Source organism: Sminthopsis crassicaudata, chromosome 2 (genome assembly GCF_048593235.1).
Source record: "Sminthopsis crassicaudata isolate SCR6 chromosome 2, ASM4859323v1, whole genome shotgun sequence".
In the NCBI taxonomy this organism is placed as follows: Eukaryota; Metazoa; Chordata; class Mammalia; order Dasyuromorphia; family Dasyuridae; genus Sminthopsis; species Sminthopsis crassicaudata.
In genome coordinates, this window is record NC_133618.1 from 2,964,949 (window position 1) to 2,991,263 (window position 26,315).

Sequence of the window (26,315 nt, forward strand, 5' to 3'; positions counted from 1 at the left end):
TCAAACTGTGCCTACAGTTTGACCCAGCAGTGTTACTACTGGGCTTATATCCCAAAGAGATCTTAAAGGAGGAAAAGGGACCTGTATGTGTAAGAATGTTTGTGGCAGCCCTTTTTGTAGTGGCCAGAAACTGGAAACTGAGTGGAGGCCCATCCATTGGGGAATGGCTGAATAAATTGTGGTATATGAATGTTATGGAATATTATTGTTCTGTAAGAAACGACCAGCAGGATGATTTCAGAAAAGCTTAGGAAGACTTATAGGAATCAATGCTGAGTGAAATGAGCAGAAGCAGGAGATCATTGTATGCGACATCAACATTATACAAGAATCAATTCTGACGGATCTGGCTCACTTCAACAATGAGGTGATTCAGGCCAGTTCCAATGATCTTGTGATGGAGAGAGCCATCTACACCCAGAGAGAGGACCGTGGGGACTGAGTGGGGATCACAACATAACATTCTCACTTTTTGTTGTTGTTCCCTTGCATGTTTTCTTTCTCATTTTTTCCTTTTTTGATATGATTTTTCTTGTGCAGAATGATATTAGTGGAAATATGTATAGAATAATTGCACATGTTTAACATATATTGGATTACTTGCCAGGTAAGGAAGAGGGTGAAGGGAAGGAAGGGAAAAAATTTGGATTTTTCAAGGGTGAATGTTGAAAATTATCCATGCATATATTTTGAAAATAAAAAAGCTTTAATTAAAAAAAAATAGGAGACAGTCATAGGGGAGGTGGGAAAGACCCCTTGTGGAAGAGGAGAGCTGAGCTGGAAATGAGGGTGAGAGTATGGGAGGCAGGAAAGAAAGCCTGTGAAAAGCCCCAGAGGCAAGATGAGAGAAGACAAGTGTCACAGTATCCTTGCCTCATCTCCCATGAGCCTTCTCTTTGCCTCTATGATTTCTGTGTGTACACGAGGGACCCCTCCATCTGGCTCTCTGCCCTCTTTACCATCACTTACCTCCAGTTCCTTCCTATCTGCTATCTCCCTCCTCCCTGATGGTCATTGTCCTTCATGCTCCAAGGGGACCAAAATGATATCCCATTGTTGGAGTCAAGGGGGCAGCAGGTCTGACTGTGGCTGATCAGACCAACATCAGCTTGAAGGCCCTAGCACAGAGGCACGTGGGTGAACATTTGCAATGGAAATGTCTCTAAATCTGTGCATCTCACACTTCTGAGATACTGCAATTCTACTTTCCTCATAGAGCACTGCGCCTTCTTTGATGTGGGCAAGCCATGTTGGCAGGTCCTGTGCCATATCCCACAGTTGATTCCAAAGCTCTTCAGAGAGACCTTGAGAGCGATCTTGAATCACTTCTGAGCATCATGAGAGCACTTTTCCTGCGTGAATGGCCCGTAAAAGAGTCTTCTAGGCCAGAGTATGTCTGGCATTCAAACAATGTGGCCAGTCCAATAGAGTTCCGTCCTCTAGAGTAAAGTCAAAATACTTGGCAGTTTAACTTGAGAAAAGACCTCAGTGTCCAGGACATTATCTTCAGAATCTTCCTAAGATAATTAAAATGGAAGCAATTCGGTTTCTTGAGGCTCAGATAGACTGCTTGCAGATATTTGGGTACTCGATGTAACCTCTGAGTTTGAGATGTAACAGAGTATAGGTGGATTCTCTGCTTGTGCTGCTTGCTAACTCTCATCCAATAATTAATGCCAAGAAAACAGGTTTTCCGCCAGCACCAAACCCAACCAGACGTAGAACTACTGGTTATAACAAATGGAGAAATGCTGAACGCTGTGGATAAGTTCACTTACCTTGGCAGTATATTTTCCAGGGATATCCACATAGATGATGAGATTGACACTCATTGCCAGAGCTGGTTCAGTGTTTAGAAGACTTCAAAGAAGTGTGGGAGAAGAGAGATAATAGACTGATGGCCCAACTCAAGGTCTCTAGAGCCATTGTGCTGACCTCTCACTGTATGTCTGTGAAACCTGGACAGTGTACCAGCAGCTTCTAGGAAACGGAGTCATTTTTTTCTCCTACTGCCTAAATATATACCTATATACCCTTATTTCCCAAAACTCATTTGATCCATCCAATGTTTGCTATGCTGGTTTATTGCATTTAGGTAAACAGATTACAGTGTTGGTAATGAGAAGATCATGAGATGCACATCTTCAATAGTGGTTTCCAGTTCTATTTCTCTCAAGGACTTCCTGACATGTCTGATTGTCCAAGCCTACTCTAGCTTTAAAGTAACCCAGAATTATAAGCTTGTCCACTTTTGGCACATTGATGATAAAGATCACCAGGTCTTCATAAAATTTTTCTTTGTCCTCAATCATCCTCACTAGTTAGCATTCTGCATTTCTCCCTTCTTTTGTGGTTGAATTCTTTGGCAAGACTGTCTACAATAGGTGGTTTTTTTCTTTTGCTTTTTTTGGTTTTGTTCTCTTCTTGATTCTCTACAGCCTGACTTCTCACCTTTTTGTTCTACCAAGTACTCTCTTTCCATAAATCACCAATGAGCTCTTAATTGCCAGATCTAATGGCCTAAAGCAAAACTTAATCCTCATTCATTTCGATTTCTCAGCAGCTTTTGACACTATTAATCACTTTCTCCTGAGTACTCTCTACTCTTTAGGTGTTCCTGACTCTTTTATCCTAGTTCTCCCAATCATCTCTTTCGCAGCTCTTTATCTAGATCATGCCTACAGGCCATGAGAGTCCCATAGGGCTTTGCCCTAGATTCTCTTCTCTTCTTTCTCTATATTGTTTTGCTTGCTGTTCTCATCACTTCCCATGGATTCAAATATCATTTCCAGTCTTAACTTCTCTGCTGACCTCCACTCTCACATCTCCAACTGCCTATTGGACATCTCAAACTGGATGTCCATTAGTTGTCTTGAATTTAGCATGTTCAGAATAAAACTCTATCTTTGCCCTCCGAACTTCTCCTCTTCCTATCTTCCCTATAATTGCTAAGGGCACTACTATCCTGCTGATCCTCCGGGCTTGAAATTTAGCATCATCAAGGCCTGTGGATTTGACCTCTGCACCATCTCTGGTCGGTTTCACCTTTCCAGCATTTCTAGTCAGCTTCACTTCTACACCATCTCTGGTCAGTTTCACTTCTGCACTATTTCTGGTCAGTTTCACTTCTACACCATCTCTGGTCAGTTTCTCCTCTGTAGCATCTCTGGTCAGCTTCATCTTTCCACCATCTCCGGTCAGTTTCACTTGCGGACCATCTCTGGTCAGTTTCACCTTTCCATCATCTCTGGTCAGTTTCACTTCTGCACTATTTCTGGTCAGCTTCAAATTTCCACCATCTCTGGTCAGCTTCAAATTTCCATATTTCTGGTCAGTTTCACTTCTGCACCATTTCTGGTCAGTTTCTCCTCTGCAGCATCTCTGGTCAGTCTCATCTTTCCACCATCTCTGGTCAGTTTCACTTCTGCACTATTTCTGGTCAGATTCAAATTTCCACCATCTCTGGTCAGCTTCAAATTTCCATCATTTCTGGTCAATTTCACATTTGCACCATTCCTGGTCAGTTTCACTTCTGCACCATTTCTGGTCAGTTTCTCCTCTGCAGCATCTCTGGTCAGCTTCATCTTTCCACCATCTCTGGTCAGTTTCTCCTCTGCAGGATCTCTGGTCAGTTTCACCTTTCCACCATCTCTGGTCAGTTTCACTTCTGCACCATTTCTTTTTGATTTCACTTCAACATCATCTCCCCAATACTCCTCTCCTCTGATACTGCCTCAGCTCTAGTACAGATCCTTATCACTCCATACATGGTCTACTGTAAAAGCACAAGAGTCAAAAAATTGTGGTCAAATGTGTAGCTAAGAATGTTTTCTACCTTTTTAACTGGTTGGAAAAATAGATATCAGTAGAATATTTCTTCATGAAAATTATATGAAATTAAAATTCCAGTGTCCATAAATAGAGTTTTGTTGGAACATAGTCAAACTCATTTGCTTAAATATTGTCTCTGTTTTCAAGCTTCAATAGTGGAGCCAAGTAGCTTTAACAGAGACTACATTTGGTTCTCTCATTGATTCCCACTGTTGCTTGGTGAACTATAAATCACAGTGACAATTATTCCTTGACAGCATTTCAAGTGCCACGCATATTGCTTTGCTGAGATTTTTAAAAAATTATCAGTGCTTTCCCATTATGTCAAAACACAAAAGAAGAGGGGGAAAAAAAAGGTTTTAGTTTATTTGTTTTTGAGCTCAGAGCCAAGACTGAATTTTTTTCTGAATGAAAACTGCCGTTATCAACACTGAACAACTCAGAGACTTGATATTTCTTTTTGAATTCACCTAAAATTGCAAGGCCAAATAGCACATATATTCAAAACGTACACTGCAATAAAGCCAATTTGATGACAATGGACATTTGAATCACACATGTCAAACAAGTTGCTCTAGACATTTCCTGTGTTGTCAAAATTTAAAAAGAGAAGTGAGATCTTCATTCCCACACCAATTTGCATTTGGATATATTTTCTAAGCTCAAAATACAATTCCAACAGCATTTATCAGATCTTACTGTCAGTTCAAAAGAAATGTTCTTATTTCACAATCCATTCACTGTGCTCAAATTGAGAAGCTTCTACCTAAGTTTCAATTGGAAGTGATTAATGTAATAGCATACTGAGAGGAAAATATTAAGAGAAGAATCTAAGTGAATTCTATAAATGCCTTCCAAATGATTAATGTGTTCAATTTAAATCTTTGCTTGTGAACTGACATAGTATTTGGTTGTACTCCTTATTTTCTTAAATAATTATCCTGTTATTTAACTTATACCCATACCCTCTATCTATGTATATACTCCCTCTAACTATGCTAATAATAATGATAATATTCTGAAGGATTACAAGTATCATCTTCCCATGTAGAAATGTAAATAGCTTAATTTTATTGAGTCTTTTATGATTTATCTTTCCTCTTTACCATTTTATGTTTCTCTTGCACTTTGTTCTTTTCATCAGTAAAGCTTGAAAAATCTTCTATTTCAGTAAATATTTATTTTTCCCCCTGAAGGATTGTACTCAGTTTTGCTGGGTAGGTGATACTTAGTATTCCTGACTCCTTTGCCTTTTAGAATATCATATTCCAAGACCTCTGATCTTTTCATGTAGAAGTTGCTAACTATTGTGTAATTCTGACTGTTTTTTGAATTATTTCTTGAGGACTACTCGCAATATTTTCTCCTTAACCTAAGAGCTTTGGAATTTGGCTATAATATTCCTGGAAATTTTCATTTTAGGGTTTCTTTCAAGAAGTGATTAGAGGATTCTTTCGATTTCTGTTTTACTTTCTGGTTCTAGGATATAAGGGAAGTTTTCTGGGATAACATCTTGAAAGATGATGTCTAGGTTCTTTTTATCAGGAACTGGAAATTTGTTTCACTTTGCCATGTTGTTGTTTCTGCTGCTCCAGAAATCATTTGGGGGCATCATTTTTATGGTTGTTTGGAGATGAGTCTGGGAAATTTCAGCTGAGTTCTTAACTTATTCTGCCATCTTGTCTCTTTCCGCCCCGCCTCCCCTGCATGGTTATTAAAAAGAAGATTTGGAATAACCTGTAGCTCAGATCATGAGTTTCTTGTTGCAAAGTTTGGACTTAAATTTAAGAAAGTAAGGGAAAACATCAGACCATATAGGGATGACCTAAATAAACATTCCTTATGAATATGAAGAGGAGGTGATGGACAGACTTAAGGCGTTATTTCTGATAGATAGCATGCCAGACGATATTATGCAAGAGGCAGCAACCAAAAACGTCTCAAAGAAAAAGAAGAACAAGAAAGTAAAATGGCTGTCTGATGAGGCTTTACAAATAGTGAACAAAGAAGGAAAGGGGAAAAGGAAAGGAAAAAGGGAAATCTATACCCAAAAGATTGCAAAATTCCAGAGAATAAGGAGAAAAAAGGTTTTCTTAAATGAGCAAAGCAAAGAAATAGAAGAAAGCAATAGAATAAGAAATGAGATGATATCTTCAAGATAGTTACAACTATCAAAGAAACATTTTATGCAAAAATGAGAATAATAAAAGGCAAAAAAAAATGGTACTAATTTAACAGAAGCAGGAGATTAAGAAGAGGTGGTAAGAATACACAAAAGAACTCTACAAGAAAAATCTCACCATCACCAAAAACCATAGTGGTCTTTTTACTGATCTAGAGCCAGATGTCCAAGAAAATGAAGTCAAGTCAGCCTCAGAAAGTATTGCTAAGAATAAAACTACTGTAGGTGATGGACTTCTGGCTGAGCTATTTAAAATCCTAAAAGATGATGCTGTTAAAGTGCTGCACTCAGTGTGCCAGAACATTTGGAAAACTCCACAGTGTTCTTTGGATTGGAAAAGATCAGCTTAAATCCCCACCCTAAATAAAGGCAATGCTCAGGAATGTCCAAAGTACTGAACGATTGTCCTCATTTCACACACCGACCAAATTTACGTTTAAGATTTGGAAACTGAGGCTTCATCAATATGTGAACCAAGAATTTCCAAAAGAGCAGGTTGGTTTTCAAAGAGGCAGAGAACACATGTCGAGGAAGTGGAAACCGAGTGGCTGCCCATCAGCTGGAGAATGGCTGAGTAAGTTATGGTGTGTGAATGCTATGGAACAAGCTGATTTAAGAAAGGTCTGGGAAGATTTATGCAAACTGATGCTGAGTGAAACAAGCCCAACCAGGAATCCATCGCACACAGGAACAGCAAGATTGTGCGGTGATCGAGTAGGCAAGACGGTTCTTCTCAGCGGTTCAGTGATCCAAGGTGATCCCACTAAACTTGGGATAGAAAACGCCGCCTGTATCCAGAGTGTACATCAACAAATGCAATGTCCCCCCCCCCTTTTTTTTCTTTTTCTTCAGTTTTTTGTTTGTTTGTTTTTGTTTTTGTCGTCTCATGGTTTTTCCTTTTTGCTCTGATTGTTTTCTCCCAACAGGGTTCATTTAAAAATGTGTATTTAACTAAAGAGTGGAAAGGGACCTGCATGTGCCAAAATGTTTGTGGCAGCTCTTTTTGTTGTAGCCAGAAACTGGAAGTTGAATGGATGTCCATCACTTGGAGAATGGTTGGGTAAATTGTAGTATATGAAGGTTATGGAATGTTATTGCTCTGTAAGAAATGACCAGCAGGAGGAATACAGAGAGGCCTGGAGAGACTTATATCAACTGATGCTGAGAGAAATGAGCAGAACCAGAAGATCACTGTACACTTCAACAACAATACTGTATGAGGATGTATTCTGATGGAAGTGGAAATCTTCAACATAAAGAAGATCCAACTCACTTCCAGTTGATCAATGATGGACAGAATCAGCTACACCCAGAGAAGAAACACTGGGAGGGGAATGTAAATTGTTAGCACTAATATCTGTCTGCCCAGGTTGCATGTACCTTCGGATTCTAATGTTTATTGTGCAACAAGAAAATGATATTCGCACACATGTATTGTACCTAGACTATATTGTAACACATGTAAAATGTATGGGATTGCCTGTCGTCGGGGGGAGGGAATAGAGGGAGGGGGGTAATTTGGAAAAATGAATACAAGGGATAATATTATAAAATATATATATATAATAAAAAAAAAAGAAAATGGGATTTACACACATATATTGTATCTAGGTTATATTGTAACACATGTAAAATGTATGGGATTGCTTGTCATCAAGGGGAGGGAGTAGAGGGAGGGGGGATAATTTGGAAAAATGAATAAAATAAAAAAAATGTGTATTTAATGAATGAATATGTGTGACCAAAAATAATAATAATAATAATTCAAACAGTTTTTTAAAAATCAAAGAGGCCGAGAAACCAAATGGCCAAATTGCCCACATTGACCGGATAATGGGAAAAGCAAGGGAGTTCCAGAAAAGCGACTGCTTCCGCTTCATCCGCTCTACATTCATTGATGGTGTGGATCATAACAAAAAGTGGCAAGTCCACAAATAGAGGGGAGTCCTGAGGAACCCGGATGTGGGTCAAGAAGCAACTTAGAACTGAACATGGAACAACTGATCGGTTTAAGATCGGAAAAGGACGGGTGTGGAGTGGGACTCTAAAAGTCACCGAGAGTCCAATAAGGGAAAGCACTGAAGACGCTGACTGGAGAGGCCTGCAGGAGGTGGCAACTTCGAGATCTCTTACATCCGCGGCAAGAACCACATGAAGGAGAATTCTGGACTCACCTGGTCACACAAGCTGTGCAAGACACAGACAAAGAGCGGGAGAAGCCTCCATCTTCTTGTTTCCAGTTGTTCGCTGGGGCAGCCAGCCGGACTCAACAGATCCCTTCCAGCCAGAGATGGAGCTACGAGTTATTGGACTTCAATAACCTCAGAAGGAGGACTCATGTCCCAAGTGGGAAGACTCGCCCCTACGGGGGTCTCCCTCCATGTCCTACAGCTCGGTGGTCTAACTGGAGCTCCATCCTAACCCTGTAATTGCTCATCCCTAACTCTAACTCAACCCTAACCCAACCCCTAACTCAATGCATCCTGGATGAGCAGAAGGAGACGCCATCTCAACTTAACCCAGAGGAAGCAGGGAGTGTTTCTATTCTGTTTGGAACCGGCGTCCTTTACCTAACATCTTTTTTTTTTTTTTTTTAATTTAATTTTTAAAATTTTTGCTGGGCAGTTTGAATTAAGTGACTTGCCCAGGGTCACACAGCTAGGAAGTGTTAAGTGTCTGAGGCCACACTGGAACTCCTGACTTCAAGGCTGGTGCTCTATCCACTGCGCCCCCTAGCTGCCCCCTAGCTGCCCCCTAACATCTTTATATTGCCAGATACAAGAACTTGACGAGTGGCCCCAGTCTCCGATTTACCACAAAAGACAAAGTACTCAATTATTGTTATTTTGAATTTCTTCAATATAAAGTTGGAGGAAGCTTTTCTCTCTCGTCACGTAGGTATAAATCTGATTTTTTTTCTAGACCTGAGAGGAGCCTAAAATAGTCTCTGTCAAATAGTCTCTGGTCCGGGTCGCTAACCCCTGCGCCTCCCGCTGCTTGGCCTGCAGCAATGCCCCTCCCTCCCCCGGTCCACTTTCCACTATCTCCTCCCCGCGTGGCTGGCACGGCGCGCCCCCCGCCCCGGCCCGTGAGCTCCAGCAGATCCAGTTTGGGGCGCCAGCCCTGGCACCAGCAGCCACTTCCTGAATGGGAACTGACAGGTGAAATCCCGTCCCCCGCCCGGTCTCTGCTGCTCGGGGCTCCGGGCTCGCTTTCGCTCCCCATTTCCCACCTGCCCGGTCCGGATGCACCTTGGGCGGGACCCGCCCCTGGGTTCTCCCGCGGCCCCCACACTTGATTATCAGTCGATTGCCCGGGGGCCGAGCTTAGGACTTTTCCCCCTCGGGTTCTCCGGAAGGGGGGGATTGGACCTCGGGAACCACCTGCACCAAAGCGCTTTTTTATCTTTGCTTTTCAGCTTCGTAAAAGGCAGAGGCGATGGTGCCGCGGGGGGAGCCGGGCCCCGAGGCCGCGGTCCGGGTGCACCTGGGGTCCCGCTAGAGTTGGGGGGCAAGGGGAGAAGAGGGAGGAAGAGCCCGAGGGAGGGCTCTGAGCGACTGGGCCAGGTGGACAAAGGCCTTTCCCTTGTGGGCATCTGTCAGCTCAGGGGGCCTCCGGGCTCCCACCCGCTTTGGGGCCCTCGGGCCCGGCTCCCTTTGGGGGCCCGGGTCCCCCTGCGTTCGGGGCGGAGAGCGCAAAGGCCAGAACGGGCTCTGGCAGGCCCGTGGCCGGTCCGGCCGAGCTGCGATCCGCGGCCGAGGATCCTGCGCCCAGTGGGTGCCCGCGGGGGGGGGGGGGGGCAAGGGCCAGCCCGGACTGGCAGAGGGCCTGGGTGCTCAGTAGGGTGGGGCGGGGGCACTAGAGGGGGAGGGACGGCCAGCCTGCTCCTGGGAGTCCAGACCCCGATCCCACCGCGCCCCCGCCCGCCCCCTCTCGCTCGCTGCCCCGGAGCTAGCCCAGCCTCGCGGCGCGGGGCGGGAGGGATGGCGGCCAGGTGAGCGGCCCCGCCTCGGAAGCGCGGGGGAGGAGGGCCCGGGCCAGCCGCGGGGGCGGGGCCGCTGCGGGGCGGGGCCGGGCGGGGGCGGGGCCCGGCGGGCAGGGAGGTAGGCCGGGCGGCCGCCCCAGCGCCAGAAGCTCGCGGGGCAGTCGGCGGCTCCGGCTCGGGTTTATTAGGAGCTCCGGGAGGCGAGGCAGCAGCGCCCGCGCACGGACGAGCCCCCGGCCTGCCCCCGCCCCCCCCGCCGGCTGCAGCGGCGGCGCGAAGCCCGAGCAGACGATCCCCAGCCCCGGCCCCGGCGCGGGCGCCCAGCGGCAGCAGCGGCGGCGGCGGCCCGACCCCCGAGCCCAGCGGCGGCAGCGGCGGCGGCGGCCCGACCCCCGAGCCCAGCGGCGGCAGCGGCGGCGGCGGCCCGACCCCCGAGCCCAGCGGCGGCCCCGCTCAGTCCCCAGCCCGGAGTCGAGCCCGGCGGCGGCTCCAGCATCATGCCCGGCGCGGCGGCGGCGCTGCTGGCTCTGTGCGCCCTGGCGCTGTGCGGGCAGCCGGCTCGCTCGGTGAGTGTGTGCGCGTGAGCCCCGGGACACGTGGGGGCCCCTTTCTCTCGCCCCCGCTGCGGGCGGCGGGGGCTTTTCCGGCCGCGGCCCCGCTTGCCTCCGCCCCCCCTTCAGTTACTGGAGGGGCCGCACGTGTGCGCCCCCCCGCCGCCGGGCCTCCCGCCCGTCCCGCGCTCCCTCCCCCTGCGCCAGCCCTAATTCAAACCAGACCCGGCTCGGAGCTCGCCCTCCTCCGGAGCAGATCGGATTCCTTGCGCGCCAGTAACTCCCCCCCCGCCCCCGCCCCCCACACGCTCCGTCCCGTCCCGGCCGACTTTCCCTTTGCTTCCTGCGGCAGGAAGTTTCCCGGGTGGCGGCTCGGACCCCTCCCGGCCTCTCCGCCCCCACTCCCCCCTGGGGCTGGGAGGCGTTTGGGGCCCCGAGGGAGGGGCCGACAGGGGCGGGGGCAGCCCCTAGGCCATCGCTTTGTCCCGCAGAGGGAAAGGAGCGGCTGGGGGGGGCAGCGCCGCAGGGCCCCCTCCCATGCACCGGAGGCCCGGCCTTTGGGGCAGGACCAACTGCCCTCCCCGTTCCCCCGGGAGAGTGAGGAGCGCCTGCGGGACTGCCGGCTGAGCCCTCGGGGACCCAGCCCCCCTGGGGGCGCCTGCCACCATGGCCCCCCCAGCCTGGGCCCTCCCTGCTTCACTTCGAAGAAAGCCCCCGATTCTCCTCCGGACTTTCAGAGCTCCCGGCTCCCCCTCCCGCCCGGCTCTCTGCTCCCAGAGCTCCTCAGCTTTGTTCTAACAACAAAAAGCAAAACACCCTCCCCCCCCCAGCCCATCAGGCCCGGGCCAGGAGGGGCCCCTGGCAGTCCCCAAGCAGGCCTGCAAATATGGCCGCCAGGTGGACCCGTTGGGCACGGAGCAAATCGGGAACCTTCCCAGCCTCCACTGGCGGAGGAGACTTCCGCCGGGTTCTAGCATGAGAACCAGAAGGCGCTGGGAAGCTCCCGGCGGGAGCCCTCTCCTCCAGCTGGGAGAAACGAGGCTCAGTGAGTTAAGGAAGGGGCCCTTCCCCACAGGGGAAACTGAGGTTCAGAGAGGCCCCCGGGAAGTCCCCGCCCCCAGAAGGGGAGCCTGGCCGGGCGGGCAGCAGGAGCCGGGGGCGGGCCTCCCTGCGGCTGCTTCTGTCAGGAGGTGCCCGAGGTGCCGTACTTTGTTGGGCTGCGAGGGAGTCCAAATGCGGGGTCCCTGGGACTCTCCCCCCAACACAGCTGGCCTAATAAGCAGGGAGGAGAAGTGGGGCTGCTGGGGGCCTCCTTGGGCCCCCCCCATGGGAGGAGGCATTTGGGCACCCCTGCGGGCAGGCGACATTTGGGCACCCCTGCGCGCAGGGGATGGGAGGTGGGCGAGACAGTGGGGGAGCAGCCTCCCCCACAACCGAAGGCCACTCCTCTGGGACCCTAGGGCCCTCCCAGCCCTGTCTGGCCTCTGACCTCTGTTTGGGGGGGGGAGCTGCAGCGGAGGCTTAGCCTGGGCCCGGAGCAAGAAAGATCTGATGGTGGCCACCGGGAGAAGGTGGCTGGCTTCCCTTCCAGCCCTTGGACTTTGGCCGGGGGCCGCCGGCCTGGCCCTGCCCCCCCCCCAGGTCGTGACTGGTGCCTCCTCTGGGCCTCTCCCAACTGGGCTCCCTCGGGGCCATGTGCCAGCCTAGCTGGGCACCTGGGGGCACCCCTGTCTTCTTGGGTGGGGGCACCTGGGGGCCCCCTGGATCTCTCGGTGGCGAGTGGCTCCCCCAGCTGCAGGTGCCGTCTGTATGGACACGTACGTCGTCTGAGGGGGCAGTGATGTCCCGGGGTCTCGGGCTCGGTGGCTGTGGGCACGCGTATCTCTTGGAGCGGGGTCCAGCCTCACCTCCAGCGCCCGCCTCTCGGCAATGTTAGGAGCCAGAGGACCTGGATTCGAACCTTGCTGTGGCCTGCTCTGACTGGGGCTTGGACACGATGGTCCTTCTCGCCTGGGCGCATTGTTTGGGGGGAAAGGGGAGACCCGGCTGTCGCTCGTCCTGCCGCTCAGCTCTCAGTAGCTGCGGTTCAGTCTGGTCCCACTCTTCCTGACCCCTTTTGGGCTTTTCTGGGCAGACACTTGCCATTTTCTTCTCTGAGCCATTTGATAGATAAGGAAACTGAGGCAAATGGGGGCAAGTGACTTGCTCAGGGTCACACGGAGTCTGGAGCAGGATTTGAATCTGGTCTGCCTCCTTTTGCCACCGTGGGCAGCCCTGTTGTCGGGACGGCGGGGCCCAGGAGGGGAGTACCCACGGCCAGCACAGAGAGGGCGCCGCCCACCTCCCGCGCCCCACATGTGGGGAACGCAGCTCTGTCCCCGGCAGGGACCGGGGGCCTCTGAGAGGTTTCTGGAACCAGCCCCAGGAGAGCCAAACAGGTTTGTCTGAAATGGCCCGTCCCCGGGGACGGGTTTGAGGCCGCCCGGCCCGTTCTGGGCCTGCCTCCGCTCTCGCCCGGCGATCCCTCCGCCGTTTGCCCTAAAGAGGAGCCCCTGAATTCCGGGGACTAGTAGAGACACTTCCCTGCGTGGTCGGGAGGCTCTGGGGAAGGAGGGGGTTCGGGGAGGAGCTGGCTCCCGGGCCGCCGCCTCCCAGGGCTGATGTCACTCTTGGCTTGGGCTCCCGCTTTCCTGGGAAGCCACGTTGGGCTGGCCCTTCTCCGCTGGTTACCTGGGGAGGGGGGAGGGGGCCCAGCGCTGACTCAGAGGGAGGCGGGAGGCTCGAGATGGGGAGCACGGAGGCACCCGAGGCCCCCCCTCGTCAGCCCGGCCGGCCTTGCCCAGTCCCGGCTAGTTGGTTGGGGGCTGACTGGGGCCGATCAGGAGTCCCACTGGCGGAGCAGGGGGCTTGCCCCCGAGTTGGAGCCCCAGAATGCCCAGCGCCGCCCAGCTCTGCTCTGTTGGGTCCTGCACCCAGGAGCAGCACCCAGAGGCGGAAGGGCCTAAAACGAGTGAGAGGCTGCAGGGAAAACGGAAAGAGCGGCCTGGGGGAGGGGGGCTGGCTTTGTCAGAGATGGGGCCTGGCTCACATGGGGGCCCGGGAGACCCCTGGGGTCAGAGGTCACGGAAGATCAGGGCTCATTTCCTAGGCAGATGAGGCTTCCTGATGGCAAGTCCGGGAGGCCTAAGAAATCTCCACTGGGCACCTAAAGGGGAGCTTTACCCCAAGCTTGCCCACAGTTGTGGACAGGCGGGGAGGCTCTGCTGTGCCCGGCTCACACTGTGCCTGGCTCCGCTGTGCCCTGCTCTGCTGGACCTGGCTCGCTCTCCTCCTTGCCTGGGTCTGGGGGAGAGGGATGACGGGCAGCTTTGCACCATGGGGATGTGTCCTAGGGCCAGGGTGGATGCCATTCCTGAGCTGCTGTGGGAGGCAGGGGGCGGGGGGGAGATGGCACCCCAGGGAGTGGGGTCCCTTGGGCCGGAGGGCAGCCTTCGTCCCCTCTGCCATGGGGAAACCTGCCAGACTGGCTTCTCAGCCACTCACCGGCAAAGCCTCCGCTCTCCCAGCGGGGAAGGTTTCCCGCTCCCTGCCGTGATTGTTCCCCGTCAGCTGGGAGAGCTTGGGAGAAGCTCGATGCCCCTCTGAGGGCCAGAAGACCTGGGGCTCTGGTGTGTGGGTTCCCGTGGCAGTCAGGGCTGGGCTTTTCTCCGGAGCTGGCTGCTCGAGCTTCCATGGGGGAGGGCCAGAGCCCCAGAGAGGGTGCTGGGCAGGGGAGTCCCAGGGCGACGCCAAGCTGGCGGTGGCCGGGCGAGGGAGACCCTGCCGGCTGGGCAGCGTCCCGGGCGGGCTTCCGGCAGTGTCCTGGACCGAGCTGTGCAGCCCAGCGCGGCGCCCCCCTCTCCCTCCAACCTCTGGATTCTTCTCCTCTGTCATCCCCTCCCCCAAGACTACAAAAGCATCAGCCCCTTCCTACCTGTTGACTTCTAGCCCGTGGCACCGTGGCTGGCATACAGGAAGTGTTTAATAAAGGTTTGTGGCTTGGCCAACTGGAAGATGGAGGCCGGGGGGCGCGAGCCCCTCAGAGGGATGGTGACTGGGGCTCCCACAAAGCTGTCCGGCTCGGGCCCCTTCCCCTGCAGCGGCAGCCGTCCAGAGCCGAGAGCCCGCTCTTGCCCAAAGCTGGGCCCCCGGCCTGGAGCCTTCGCTCTTTCCAGATAACGTGGCGATAGTTGGGATTTCAAAGCCCTTTACAGCCATTCTTCAAAGGGGGGAGGAATGTTACGATTTCCCCCATTTTCTGGGTGAAAAGCAGACACCCAAATCGGGGAGGGGCCCCGGAGGCCTCGGGCTTCGGAACCAAAGGCCTACCTGCCGGGCCTCCCGTGTACTTGACCAAAGGCCTTGGTTTCCTCATCTGGGCAATGGGGCGTGCTTCTTCGAGGTCCTTCTCGGATCCTGTGACTGGCCCAGGGTCACTCGGTGGGAGTCAGAACCCGCCAGCCTCTGCCTCCGGGGAGGTTTGATTAAGAGGCGCAGGGTTTGAAGAACCCCTTCCTGGGCGCTCCCGAGGGAGCTGGGAGATGTCCCTTCCCGGGAGCCATGAAGGTGGCTGGGGCGACAGGGGAGGCTGGAGGGGTCCCGGTTCTGGGGGGGGGCTCCTGGCAGAGCTAGAATCCCCCTGAGGGAACCCCTGGGGGCTTGTGGGCAGCGGGATGATGGAAGGGGAAAAGGAGCAGGGGGGACTGAGGGCAGAGTGGGGAGGCCTTGGGTGGCCTTGGGGCTGAGGGCTGCGTTCAAATGCAGCCAAATAATAGCAGCTCCCTCTCCCCCCCCCCCCCCCGGCCTGGCCCCCTGCGGCCCCCCTCCAACCTTGCCCCAGGAGGGGGGGCACCTCCCTGCCTCACTAGCCCCAGGCACCAGGCTCTTCCCCCCCCCCCGCCCCCCGCCTCCCTGGGACTCTAGGGCTAATTCTAGGTGTTGAGACCCACCTAGGTGCGGGGGGGGGGGGGGGGGGAGGGGGTTGGGCTGGGGGAGATGCTCCCTCCCGGGTGCAGCTCTGGGCAGAACCTGGGTTGCTGCCCTCTGAGGCAAGTGGGAGGTGGAGTCGGAGGAAGAGGCAGGGGGGTGCAGGGGGGGCGCCCGGCCCCTCCCCAAGAAGCTTTCTGTTTGGGAGGAGGGAGTTAAGGGGCTGTGGGTAGTGCTGAGCAAGGTGGGGGCAGGGAGGGGGCCCCGACTGGGCAAACACTAGGAGCCTGTCTCCATCCCTCCCAGCATGATTTGGTCCCACTCGAAGACCCTGAGGTTCTGGGTCACTCTAGAACTGTTCTCCTGCCTTGGTGGCTAGAACTGACCCAGACTGTGGGACTCCGAGCTGGAGGGGTCTGAGCTGGGGGGAGCCCCTCCTCTCCCAGATTTGGAGAAGAATGGAGCCCCTCCCCCTCTGGGGTCTCGGTTTCCTCCTCTGTAAAGCGGGGGCACTGGCTGCTCCAGCCCCCTTTGGAGGCTTCCCTTGCCCGGCATAGAGCCGGTGCCCGGAGCGGATGTGGTGGCAAGTCCGAGCACGTCTTACCCGCATTGGGGGGGCTGACGTCACCCTGACATCTCACTGGGGGAAGGAGGTGTCCGTGGTGCCTGAGGAAGGGTCTCTCCCAGGGCAGGGGCCCCACCTCGGTGGCTCCTCCAGGGCTGCCTGGGAGTCGGGGGCTCCATTCTCCAGGGGGCTCGGCCAGCGGGGGGCCACGGGGCAGGATGCGGGTCCCCAGGCACTTAGAGAGCTGCGCCCCCTCCACCACCCCTGCCCCCTGGCCCGGAAGGAGGAGGGAGGAGAGGACCCCCTCCTCTGGGGTGGCCTGGGCAGCACCGAGGCCCAGGTGTTGGCACCCGAGTTCAACTGGACTGATTGGACCGGGGGGGGGGGGGCAATAGGCAAAGTCCCCGCCAAATAAACCCCCCAGTCTCTGGGAAGGATGGGCGGGATTTCCAGAGGGGAGGCCCAGCAAGGACACGTGCATGTGCGCATGTTTGTGTTTCTGGGGGTGCGTCCCTGGTGGCTTTAGTGGACGGCCCAGTGTCCAGCGGGTCTGGGTCCCGGAGGCCAGGTCTGCCCCTGAATCCTCATTCCCTTTGAGGGGATGGAGCCCCAGACTGGGGGTCCAGGGAACAGGGGGCCATTCATAATTCCAGGAGGAAACTGAGGCTTGGCCCGTCTCCTGGGGGCCACTGCAGTGAGTGGCATCTGTGCTGAGGACTCTGGGGGCCCTTGTTCCAGGGCATGTGGCAGCTGATCTTTTCATCTCCGTCTTTGCGGGCACCAAGTGGAACAGGCCCCTGCTAGAATGGGCACTAGGGATCCATCTGAGAATCCCAGACTACCCCCCCAGTGCCGCCTTTTTGTAGATGGGGAAACTGAGGCTGAGTGCCCTTAGCCTGCTGCCTTTGGTGCCACAAATGCCCATTCTGAGGGGCCGCGATCTTTTCTATGAAGGGTATTGCATATTGATGTGCAGTGATGTGACATACATCCTGCAATCAGTGAGATGGGCCAGAGCATTGCGGTGCCTGCCGCCCAACTGGGCTGCTGCTCCTTCCTGCCCCTGTGCAGGCTGGCAGCCGAGAGAGAGGGCATTTGGTGCCGAAGGCGGTGGTGCTGGAACCTGCATTGGCAGGACCAGATTCAGATCCTGCCCTTGGCTGGTGCCATTTTGGTTCCTTGAATGGCCAGATACGTCCAGGGTGGGCAGAGAGGCTGGGAGGCCCCTGAGTGGGTGGGAGACGGGAGCAGATCCTCTGGAAGGTGAGCCTGGCCAGGGCAGGGAGATCCCTTGGCATGGTGTCCGAGGACGGCCCTCGGCGCTTCGAAGGGCCGTGCCAGCCAGGGTGACCCTTCCTGGGTCTTTGCCAAGAAAACACTCATGAGGTCATGGGAGTCACCGAACAATGACAAAAGCAGTGCCCTGCCCTCGGCAGGGGGAGCCCCGCTGGGTGATGTCCAGGAGGCAGCCCCTGCTGGGGGTCAAGAGGCTCCGCTGGAGGAGAGGCTTGGCCTCTGCGGGCAGCTGGAAGCCTCCGTGGAGGTCACCACCCGATAGGAGCCTCCACAAAGCTGCCCTCCACCTGGTGAGGGCCTCCGCCAAGCCTGCCACCATGGCCCAATGAAGCTGCCTGCCATTGCTCAGTGGGGGCCTCTGTGAAACTGCCCACTACCACCCAATAGGAGTCTCCACGAAGCTGCCCACTGCCCGCTGGGGGCCTCTGCCAAACAGGCTGCAGAACTCGGGAGGCTGGAGGACGGGCAGGACGCCCTGGGCCCGTGGGCGAGAGAGCAAGAATCTGGGCTGGGTGAGCTTGCCCTCCCACGCCCGGGTGAAAGGCAAGTGGAGGAACTGGTCTCCGCCTGCCCGTTATCCCAGCGCCCGGCTGCCCGTGGCCTGTTTCGGGGACGAGTCCTGGCTTGTCTGAGGCTCTCCCTCCTCCCCAGGCCTGTGGTGGGAATCAGGGGCTCCCTAAAAGGCCGCATTTCTGCTCACTTTCTGGCTCCGGGGGTCCCCCTGCGGCTCCCCGGGGATCTCCCCCAGCTCTGGAGGGCCGGGACGCCTCCTTCCCAAGAGCCCTAGCAGGCCAGGGGGTGGGACAGTGTGTGACTGTGCATCTCTATGCATGTCTGAGAGAGATGATCACTAGGAGAGCGCATGAGGCGCTTCCTGGAACAAATGGAGAGGGCGCGCTTCCTGCCCGTGCCCGCGCCCTCCACCACGGTCCTTGTTCTTTGCCCGGGAAGGACGTCCCGGCTCTCGCTTCCTTCGGGATGGGGGCCCCCTCCTCGCGGGCTGGGTCTCCTGCCACCCCCCCACCCTGCCCTGCCCTTCTCTCCTGCAGCCGCGCCCTGCCCGGGCACGCTCCAGCTTGCCTTGGATTCTCGGTGGGAGGAGAGGGAGCTGCTCGAGGCCTGGGTCTGCCAGGACGGCCACTGGCAGAGAGGGGAAGGGGGATGGCCGGGCCCAGCTGGAAGCACCCGCCCTTCTACGGAGCCACAGGGGCCGAGTCCCAAGTTCTCGGAGTGGTCTCCCCCTGGGCCTGGGCAGGCCTGGGAGAGGGCGGTGGGGCCGCTGTGGCCCGGCCCTGGGAGGCAGTTCCCAGGTGACTGAGCGGCGCCCTGTCACAGCAGCCCCTGGGTTTTCAGAGCGGGCCTGGGCAGCGCCCAGGGAGACTCCAGGGAGGGAATTTTGTGGAGCCCGTCCTCAGCAGCAGAGCACACTGGGCAGGGAGACCAGAGGCCGGCCTTGCCAGGAAGTCCAGGGCTAACTCCCTTCCCTCTCTGAGCCCCCTGTGAATCCTGCCCCTGGGTTTGAGCTGTGCCCCAGACTTGCCAGGATTTGGGTCCTTCCCTGCAGCCTCTGCTTCTCTAAGTTCTAGGGTGCATCTGCCAGGGAGTTGTGTACCCACTCAGTCCCTAGCTGCCAGTGAACTCTGTGTCCTCTCAGCCCCTAGATGCCAGGGAGCTGTGTGCCCGCTCAGTCTAGCTGCTAGTGAACTCTGTGCCCGCTGAGCCCCTAGCTGCCAGGGAGTTGTGTACCCACTCAGTCCCTAGCTGCCAGTGAACTCTGTGCCTGCTCAGCCCCTAGCTGCCAGGGAGCTTTGTGCCCACTCAGTCTAGCTGCCAGTGAACTCTATGCCCACTCAGTCCCCAGCTGCCAGGGAATTGTGTGCCCACTCGGTCTAGCTGCCAGTGAGCTCTGTGCCTATTCAGCCCCTAGCTGCCAGTGAACTCTGTGCCCACTAAGCCCCTAGCTGCCAGGGAGCTTTGTGCCCACTCAGCCCCTAGCTGCCAGTGAACTCTGTGCCCGCTGAGCCCCTAGCTGCCAGGGAGCTGTGTGCCCACTCAGTCTAGCTGCCAGTGAATTCTATGCCCACTCAGTCCCCAGCTGCCAGGGAATTGTGTGCCCACTCGGTCTAGCTGCCAGTGAGCTCTGTGCCTATTCAGCCCCTAGCTGCCAGTGAACTCTGTGCCCACTAAGCCCCTAGCTGCCAGGGAGCTTTGTGCCCACTCAGCCCCTAGCTGCCAGTGAACTCTGTGCCCGCTGAGCCCCTAGCTGCCAGGGAGCTGTGTGCCCACTCAGTCTAGCTGCCAGTGAATTCTATGCCCACTCAGTCCCCAGCTGCCAGGGAATTGTGTGCCCACTCGGTCTAGCTGCCAGTGAACTCTGTGCCCACTCAGCCCCTAGCTGCCAGGGAGCTGTGTGCCCGCTCAGCCTCCAGGCAGGCAGTGTTGGCGTAGCTGCTGCTCCGATGTGGGTCAGTTCCCTGGCACGGAGAGGGTTACGACAGACTCTTGCCCAGCCCGTTTCCTCTCCGCGGGGCACCTCACTCAGCCAGGCCCTGCCCCCCAAATGCCTGACTCACCAGATGTGTTTCTCAGATGACTTCCACCCCCAGGAGTTGGGGCTCCCCTGATGCCATCTGTCCCTGCCTGGCTCCTCCTCCAGGAAGCCTTCCTGAGAGGGGTCAGCCCCTGCTGGGGGGGCCGAGGAGCGGCCCCTGACCCCACCTCCCTGATTTTACTGAGAAGGAAACTGAGGCTGAGAACGGGCAGTCACGCAACTGTCAAGAGGCCACTTCTCCGATTCCCTCTGTGGCACCACCCGCTCTGTGGCACTGCCCGCTCCGTGGCTCGTGGGGCCTGAGGTGGGCTGGGGGAGGGGGTCCTGCCCCGCCCTCCGCCTGGGTCCAGAGGGACACATGGAGAGCCGAGAAGCTGCCTGACCCCGGGTGAGAGTGGACTTGGCCATCGGGGCTCCGGGCGATCCTGGACCCGTCACTGCCCTCAGTGCCCTCCGGAGGAGGCTGGGCTGCCAGGGGACCCAGGGCCCCGGGGATGTGATGGGCTCCTCGAGGGGGAGGGGCTCAGCAGGTGCCCAGGGCTGATGGGCAGAGCCGGGCACTGGAGGCTTATTTGGCCATACCGCTCTGTGCGGTCCCCGCCTCGGCTTTTCCTGGCCAAGGCCTTGGGGGGGGGGGCACCAAGTCGGGCTTCTCCCCCCAGAAGCAGGAAGGGCCCCCAGGCAGGTTCAGGTGGTTATGCAAAGTGACCTCGAAATAGCCTGGGTTCTGAGAGTGGGGCTGCCAGGTGGCTCTCCCAGATCCCGCTTTCTGCCTCTGGCAGGCCGGGGGTGGGGGGGTGGGGGTGGCTGGCCATGGCTCAGGGGCTGGGTCATGGGGGCCTGGTTCAAGTGCCCGCTCTGCCACTCGGTCTGCCTCCTCTCTAGAATGAGCAGAAAGCTTGGGGGCCCCAGCTGCAGTGAGGGGTCTGGGCTGGCTGAGGGAGAAGGCGGGGCCTCGGGCTCTAGCACCTCGGGGGCAGGGAGCTTTCCCCCTTAGCTGGGAACAGGCTCCTCCCTGGGAGAAACTGAGGGCTGAGATCACCTCCTGGGCTTGTGACCCCTGGCCCTGGCTGGAGGGGGGTTAAGTTTCTCCTGCCCAGCTGATGAGGGGCTCTTTTCCCATCTTTGATTGGGGTGTCCTTGGCAAAGAACTTGGCTTGGAGCTCCCTGGGGGGTTACTGCACAGAGGCCTCTCCTCTGGGGGCTTGGGGGGTCCCAGCAGGACGGGAGGCCTCTCGGGGCCCAGAGGAGGAGACCGAGGCACTTCAGGGGGCTGATGGGGACTCCACAATGGGAGGAGGCCCCTTTTCCTGAGGCTGCTCATCTCTTCCCTGTGAGAGTGAATTTTTATGGGGCGCATGTCCATCCGGGGGTCACGGGGCACATGTCCATCCGGGGGTCACGGGGCACATGTTCATCCAGGGGTTACAGGGCGCATGTCCATCCGGGGATTACGGGCGCATCCGTGTGCTTTGTGGGAGCAGCCTGTGGGGGCCCGGGAGAAGTGACGGCCCTCCTTGGTACTTCTCCAGCAGATCCTGGCGACGGGCCTCCCTCCCGAGGACCTGGACGGCTCCGGCGATGACGACGATGGCTTCTCCGGCTCCGGGGCCGGTGAGTGGCTCAGCCCCAGTACTTGGGGGGATGCTTCTCTTCTCCCCTCCCCCTCCTGGGGGCCCTGGGCTCCCCCACCTTACTGCGGCATTCGAGCTTAGAAGGGCCCTCTGAGGGGCTTCAGGGCTCAGCCTGGGGAAGAGGCTAGCCTCCCTGCCAGGAGGACCCCTAGAAGCGAAGGCCAGAGTGCAGCTCCTTGGGACCAGACGTGGGGCAGGGGGGCAGCGGGGAGGGGCTGGGGGGGGCAGGCTTTATGCTCTGTGGCCCAAGTGCGAGTCCCTGGAGGGTCTCTGGGGCAGTTGGGAAGGAGCAGAGGGGGGCGGGGCTGGGTCGGCGCTTCCCCCCAGGGGCCGCCACTTTCTCCTGTGCTTGTTATCCCTTCTGGAGCTGCAGGCAGCCATTAGCAAGGATAATGACTCTCATTGCTCCTAAAACCGAGCCCCGGGGCTGGCGGGGAGGGGGGTTACCTTGAGGAGGTTTTCCCTCTCCCCCCCCCCCCCATACAGAGGAGAAAATCCCTGAGCTTGGGAAGGGGAGGAAGTGCCCGGATGGGGGGGCTCCCTTTTTTGAAGCCCTTTCCGCCAAAGTTCTAGCAGGACGCCCTGGCCTGTATTACCCCCTTGCCGGTGTGTCCCTTACCAGGGCGGCCATTCTCTGCCCCTTGCACGGGGACAGAAGCTGGGTGACTTTCCCGGCCCCTCACGCGCTTCCCGGCTCTTGCTTTGCAGGGGCCTCCTCTAGGACCTTCGGCCTGAGCCTCCTGCCCAGCAAGACTCCCGTGCTCACCAGCACCTTGAGCAGCGCTCCTGCCCAGCCCCCGCCCAGCAGCCCGGGGGGAGCAGCCCCAGAAGCCTCCTCGGTGGAATCCCTGCTCTTGCCTGGAGGGCTGCCCGAGCCCCGGCCGGCCCCCAGCCAGGAGGAGACCCTCCCCTCATCTCCCACGTTTCCCCCCACCACCCACTGGCCTTTGACGGTGGGAGCCCCCGGGGCCCTGGATCCCGCTCTGGGGCTCCCCATGGCGCCTTCCCCCGAGTTCCCAAGCTCTGGAGACGAAGGCCTCCTGCCCAGCGCCCCCGAGAGCGGCCAGCCCGAGGGAAGCCCCAGCCAGCATCCAGGGGAGGAGAGCTCAGGAAGCGGGGCAAGTATTCTCATCCGGGCGCTGGCGGGCACGAGGGGGGGTACAAGATGGCAGCAGAGGGCCACAGTTCCCAAGGGAAGGCCCCCAGCACTTCCTCGCCCCGAGGGCAGTGATTGCCCAGGACCTCCGTGGGACCCAGCTTCCCCACCCCCCTCCCCTTTCCTTGCTCTGCCTTAGGAGGGTGGGGGATGGTAGCCCCCTCTTGGGGAAGTCTCCTCCCTCTCACCGCGTCTCCCCAGGCTCATGGCCCCCTCCTGCCCCAATAATCGGGCAGATGCCAGTGGGAGCTTCTGAATGGGCAGAACTCATCCCCACGGGAATGGCCGCGAGCGGAGGCTCCTGGCTAAGTTGTCCCCAGCTCTGAGGGCCCTTCCGGCCTCCCAGGAGGCGGGGTCACACCTGGGGAAAAGCAGGAAGTGGGGGGGGAGGCAGAGCCTCAGACTGGCAGGGCCTTCAGGGCCTTCGCGCTCTGTGTCTCCGGCAGCACCCTCCCAAGGAAGGGGAAGGGAAGGGTCCTGCGGAGTGGGTGGAGAGATGAGGGGCTCGGGAGGGAAGCACAGCCTGCGCGAAAGCTTGGCAGCGGGACTGGAAGAAGGCTGCCCCCCCCCCCTTAAATGAGCCTCGGGGCTGCGCCCTCTCGGAGGGCGGTGATGAGGTAGGGGGCAGGGAGGGGAGGGCCTCCCAATCGTGGGGGGCGGTGAGACAGCGCCCCTGGTGGCTCCTGCGAGAGCTGACCCCCGTTTTGTGGCTCCTCTCCCAGAGCGGAGACTTCACCTTCGCCCCATCCGGAGATAACCCCACGTCCTCCCTGGAGAGGAAGAAGGAAGATGTCCTCGCCAAGGGCGCCACGGGAGCCTCCCAGGGCATCCTGGACCGCAAGGAGGTCTTAGGAGGTGGGGCTCGCTCTTTCCCTAAGGGCCTACTGTGTGCCGGAGGGGGCGGGGCTCCCTGGGGAGGCCCAGCCCCAAGTCTGAGGGGAGCAGAGGGAAGCCTCCCCCGCTGGGCAGCACGTGGGCAGCTCGTGGGCTTCCCGGCGCCGGCTTTGCGGCCTGGGGCGCCTGCCCTTGGCCCTGATTCGTCCGACTCCCGGAGAGAGCGAGTGGAGGCTCCAAGTGGGCTTGTCCCCTATCTCCCTCCTGTTTGGGGGGAGACACTCCCGCGGGGGCAGCGGGGATGGCGCGGGGAGGCCGCAGGCAGGACGGGAGCCCGTTTGACAGACAGCAGGGGGAGCCAATTGCGGTTGGGGACGGGCAGCGGCCCCGGAGTAAACCTGGAGACTTCGGCCAGATGGCCAGGCTCTGGGCCCTGCTTTCTTGTTCTCAAAGAACCAATTGTGTGTGTGTGTGTGTGTGTGTGTGTGTGTGTGCGTGCGTGCACTTGTATGTCCGCGTGCTTGTATCCGTGTGCGTGCGTGGTGCGTGTGCCCCCCTTTCTGCCCTCAGGGGTCATCGCGGGCGGCCTGGTGGGCCTGATCTTCGCCGCGGCCCTGGTCGGCTTCATGCTCTACCGGATGAGGAAGAAGGACGAAGGCAGCTATTCCCTGGAGGAGCCCAAGCAGGCCAACGGCGCCTACCAGAAGCCCCAGCGCCAGGAGGAGTTCTACGCCTGAGGGGCGACCCGGCCGGAGAGTGCCGGCCACCGCCCCGCCCCGAGCCTCGCCCTGGCCCGAAGACCCCGGGTCTCCCCCCACGCCCGGCTCCGCCCCCGGCTCCGGCTCGGGCCTGCTCCACTCTGGCCCGGAGCTCGTCAGCTCTCTGCGCTTAGGGCGGGGCTCTGGCGGCCAACTTAGGGTGGGGTGGGTGGGGGGCGGGAGGGGGGAGACTTACCTGTGACCTTTCAAAAAGAACGAGACTTTACCCCTGGTTCTTCTGACTATGGCCTTGCCAGTCGGCCCCCCCCCTGAGCCCTCCCTCCCCACCCCCTGAGTCCTCCCTCCCCACCCCTTGAGTCCTCCCTCCCCTCCTCCTGAGTCTTCCCTCCCCACCCCCTGAGTCCTCCCTCCCCACCCCTTGAGTCCTCCCTCCCCTCCGCCTGAGTCTTCCCTCCCCACCCCCTGAATCCTCCCTCCCCTCCTTGAAGCCCCTCCTCCTTCCGAGGGCCCCTCCGCACAGCCCTCTCCGAGGGGCCTCAGCTGGCCAAAGCTCGGCCAGCAGTGACCCCCCCCTCCGCCTCCGTGAGTTGGCGCCCCCCCCCCCCGCGAATGACTGGGCCCCGGGGCTTCTGGGAGCCCCCGCCAGTCCGGGCAATGACTGCGTTCACTTTGTGCCGTGGGCACGCCCCCGCCCCCACCGACTCTTTTGCACATCCCTGGCGGCCCGGCCGCCCCTCACCTCCGGGCCGCGGCACTTTGGACATAAGTTAACTTGGCCCCCACCGAGCCCGGTCTGAGGTCCCCGAGCCCCAGGGCCTTGGAGTGGGGGGAGACAATGCTTGTCCCCCCTCCCCCCGAGATACCAAAATTTGAAGTCCAAGCCCAGCTTCTGTTTGTGCTCTTTGTCCCTCGCTTAACAACAGGGTAGGAATGATCTGGTATTTGTTCCCAGGGAGCGCCGCGCTGCCCGGGGCCGAGCTCGGCCGCCTTCCGGCGCTCCGCCCTGGGGCCCGGGGCCTGTGCCGGCCCCCTGAGCTCGCCCGGTCCCCCGCACGGGGGGTCGGGCCGCGCAGGGCCTCCACGGCCTCCTTTGGGACTGCGCAGCTCTCGGGCAGCAGCCCCGGCCGACGTCTGGCCCCAAGGCCGGGCCGGGGGGGCGGGAAGCCCCTCCCCCCAGCGCTGGTCCCGCATCCGAGGGGCTTTTCCGTGTACAGTAGATTTTCATTATGTAATAAACTTTTAATATAAAGGAGCAGGAGCTCCCGCCTCTGACTCTCTCTGCGTCGGCCTCGCTTCCCTCCCAGAATCCTCTTCTAGTGGGGGAGGGGGTGATGCGGAGAGCCGACGGGAGGGGGGGCCTGGGGCCCTCGTTGGGCAGACTGGCGGAGGAGCCGCGGTCCGGAAGCGCCTGCAGGGGGCGGGGCGCGGAGCTGGCTCCCTGCTCCGACCCTGAAGTCCCCCGCCGGGCCGCAGCCCCCGGGCAGGTTCTGCCGCTGCTGCTTCTCCGCTTCTCCCCGAGCACCGGCAGCCCCCGCTGCCCCCGCTTCTGCCCCGGCCACCCCACCCAGCTCCTGCCACAGGGTCCCCTACACTATCGGCTGCCCCTCACTGCCCCCCAACTGTCTGCTCCCCACTGGCTGATCCCCTCTCCACTAGCTGAGCCCTTCACTGGCCGAGCCCCCCACTGATTGCCCCCTATTGGCTGAGCCCCTCGTTGCCCTTCACTCTTTGCTCCCCAATTGTCTACTCCCCACTGGCTGACCCTCTCTCCACTGGCTGAGCCCCATTGGCTGCCCCCAAGGCAGAATGAGGAAGGGGAAATAGCTGAGAGAGGGTGGGCAGGGGTCGTGGGGTCATGGACAGCCCGGCCCTCTGCCAACTTCCACCGTGAACAGCCTTGGTTCATTCCCGTTTCCTCGTGGGATTGAGGTGCCCGCTCGTTTGTTTGATGCGCCTTTGTCGGCCATCTCTGGGGCTCCTATCCCTCGGCACTCCGTAGTATCCGATGTTCCTCTCCCTCATCCCTCAGAATGAAGAATGAAAAAG

The 26,315-nt window shown here is 57.9% G+C and overlaps 1 protein-coding gene across 1 annotated transcript; it reads left to right on the top strand.

The window, feature by feature from the left end:
* The first annotated feature begins 7,846 nt into the window (after positions 1 to 7,846).
* On the top strand, positions 7,847 to 25,521 carry SDC1 (syndecan 1). Its single transcript, XM_074297281.1, has 7 exons — positions 7,847 to 7,935; positions 9,616 to 9,790; positions 10,187 to 10,564; positions 21,459 to 21,540; positions 22,269 to 22,678; positions 23,439 to 23,571; positions 24,121 to 25,521. Exons 1-7 carry the CDS (start codon positions 7,847 to 7,849, stop codon positions 24,285 to 24,287), a joined length of 1,434 nt encoding a protein of 477 aa, XP_074153382.1. The 3' UTR covers positions 24,288 to 25,521.
* The last annotated feature ends 794 nt before the right edge of the window (positions 25,522 to 26,315 follow it).

What these genes read in the sequence shown, in the direction of transcription:
- SDC1 (XM_074297281.1), top strand. Translation starts at nt 7,847, where the DNA reads ATGGGAAAAGCAAGGGAGTTCCAGAAAAGCGACTGCTTCCGCTTCATC. An exon ending in GTGGATCATAACAAAAAGTG is followed by an intron (nt 7,936 to 9,615) that starts GCAAGTCCACAA and finishes GGCATCTGTCAG; the next exon opens with CTCAGGGGGCCTCCGGGCTC. An exon ending in CCGCAAGGAGGTCTTAGGAG is followed by an intron (nt 23,572 to 24,120) that starts GTGGGGCTCGCT and finishes TTCTGCCCTCAG; the next exon opens with GGGTCATCGCGGGCGGCCTG.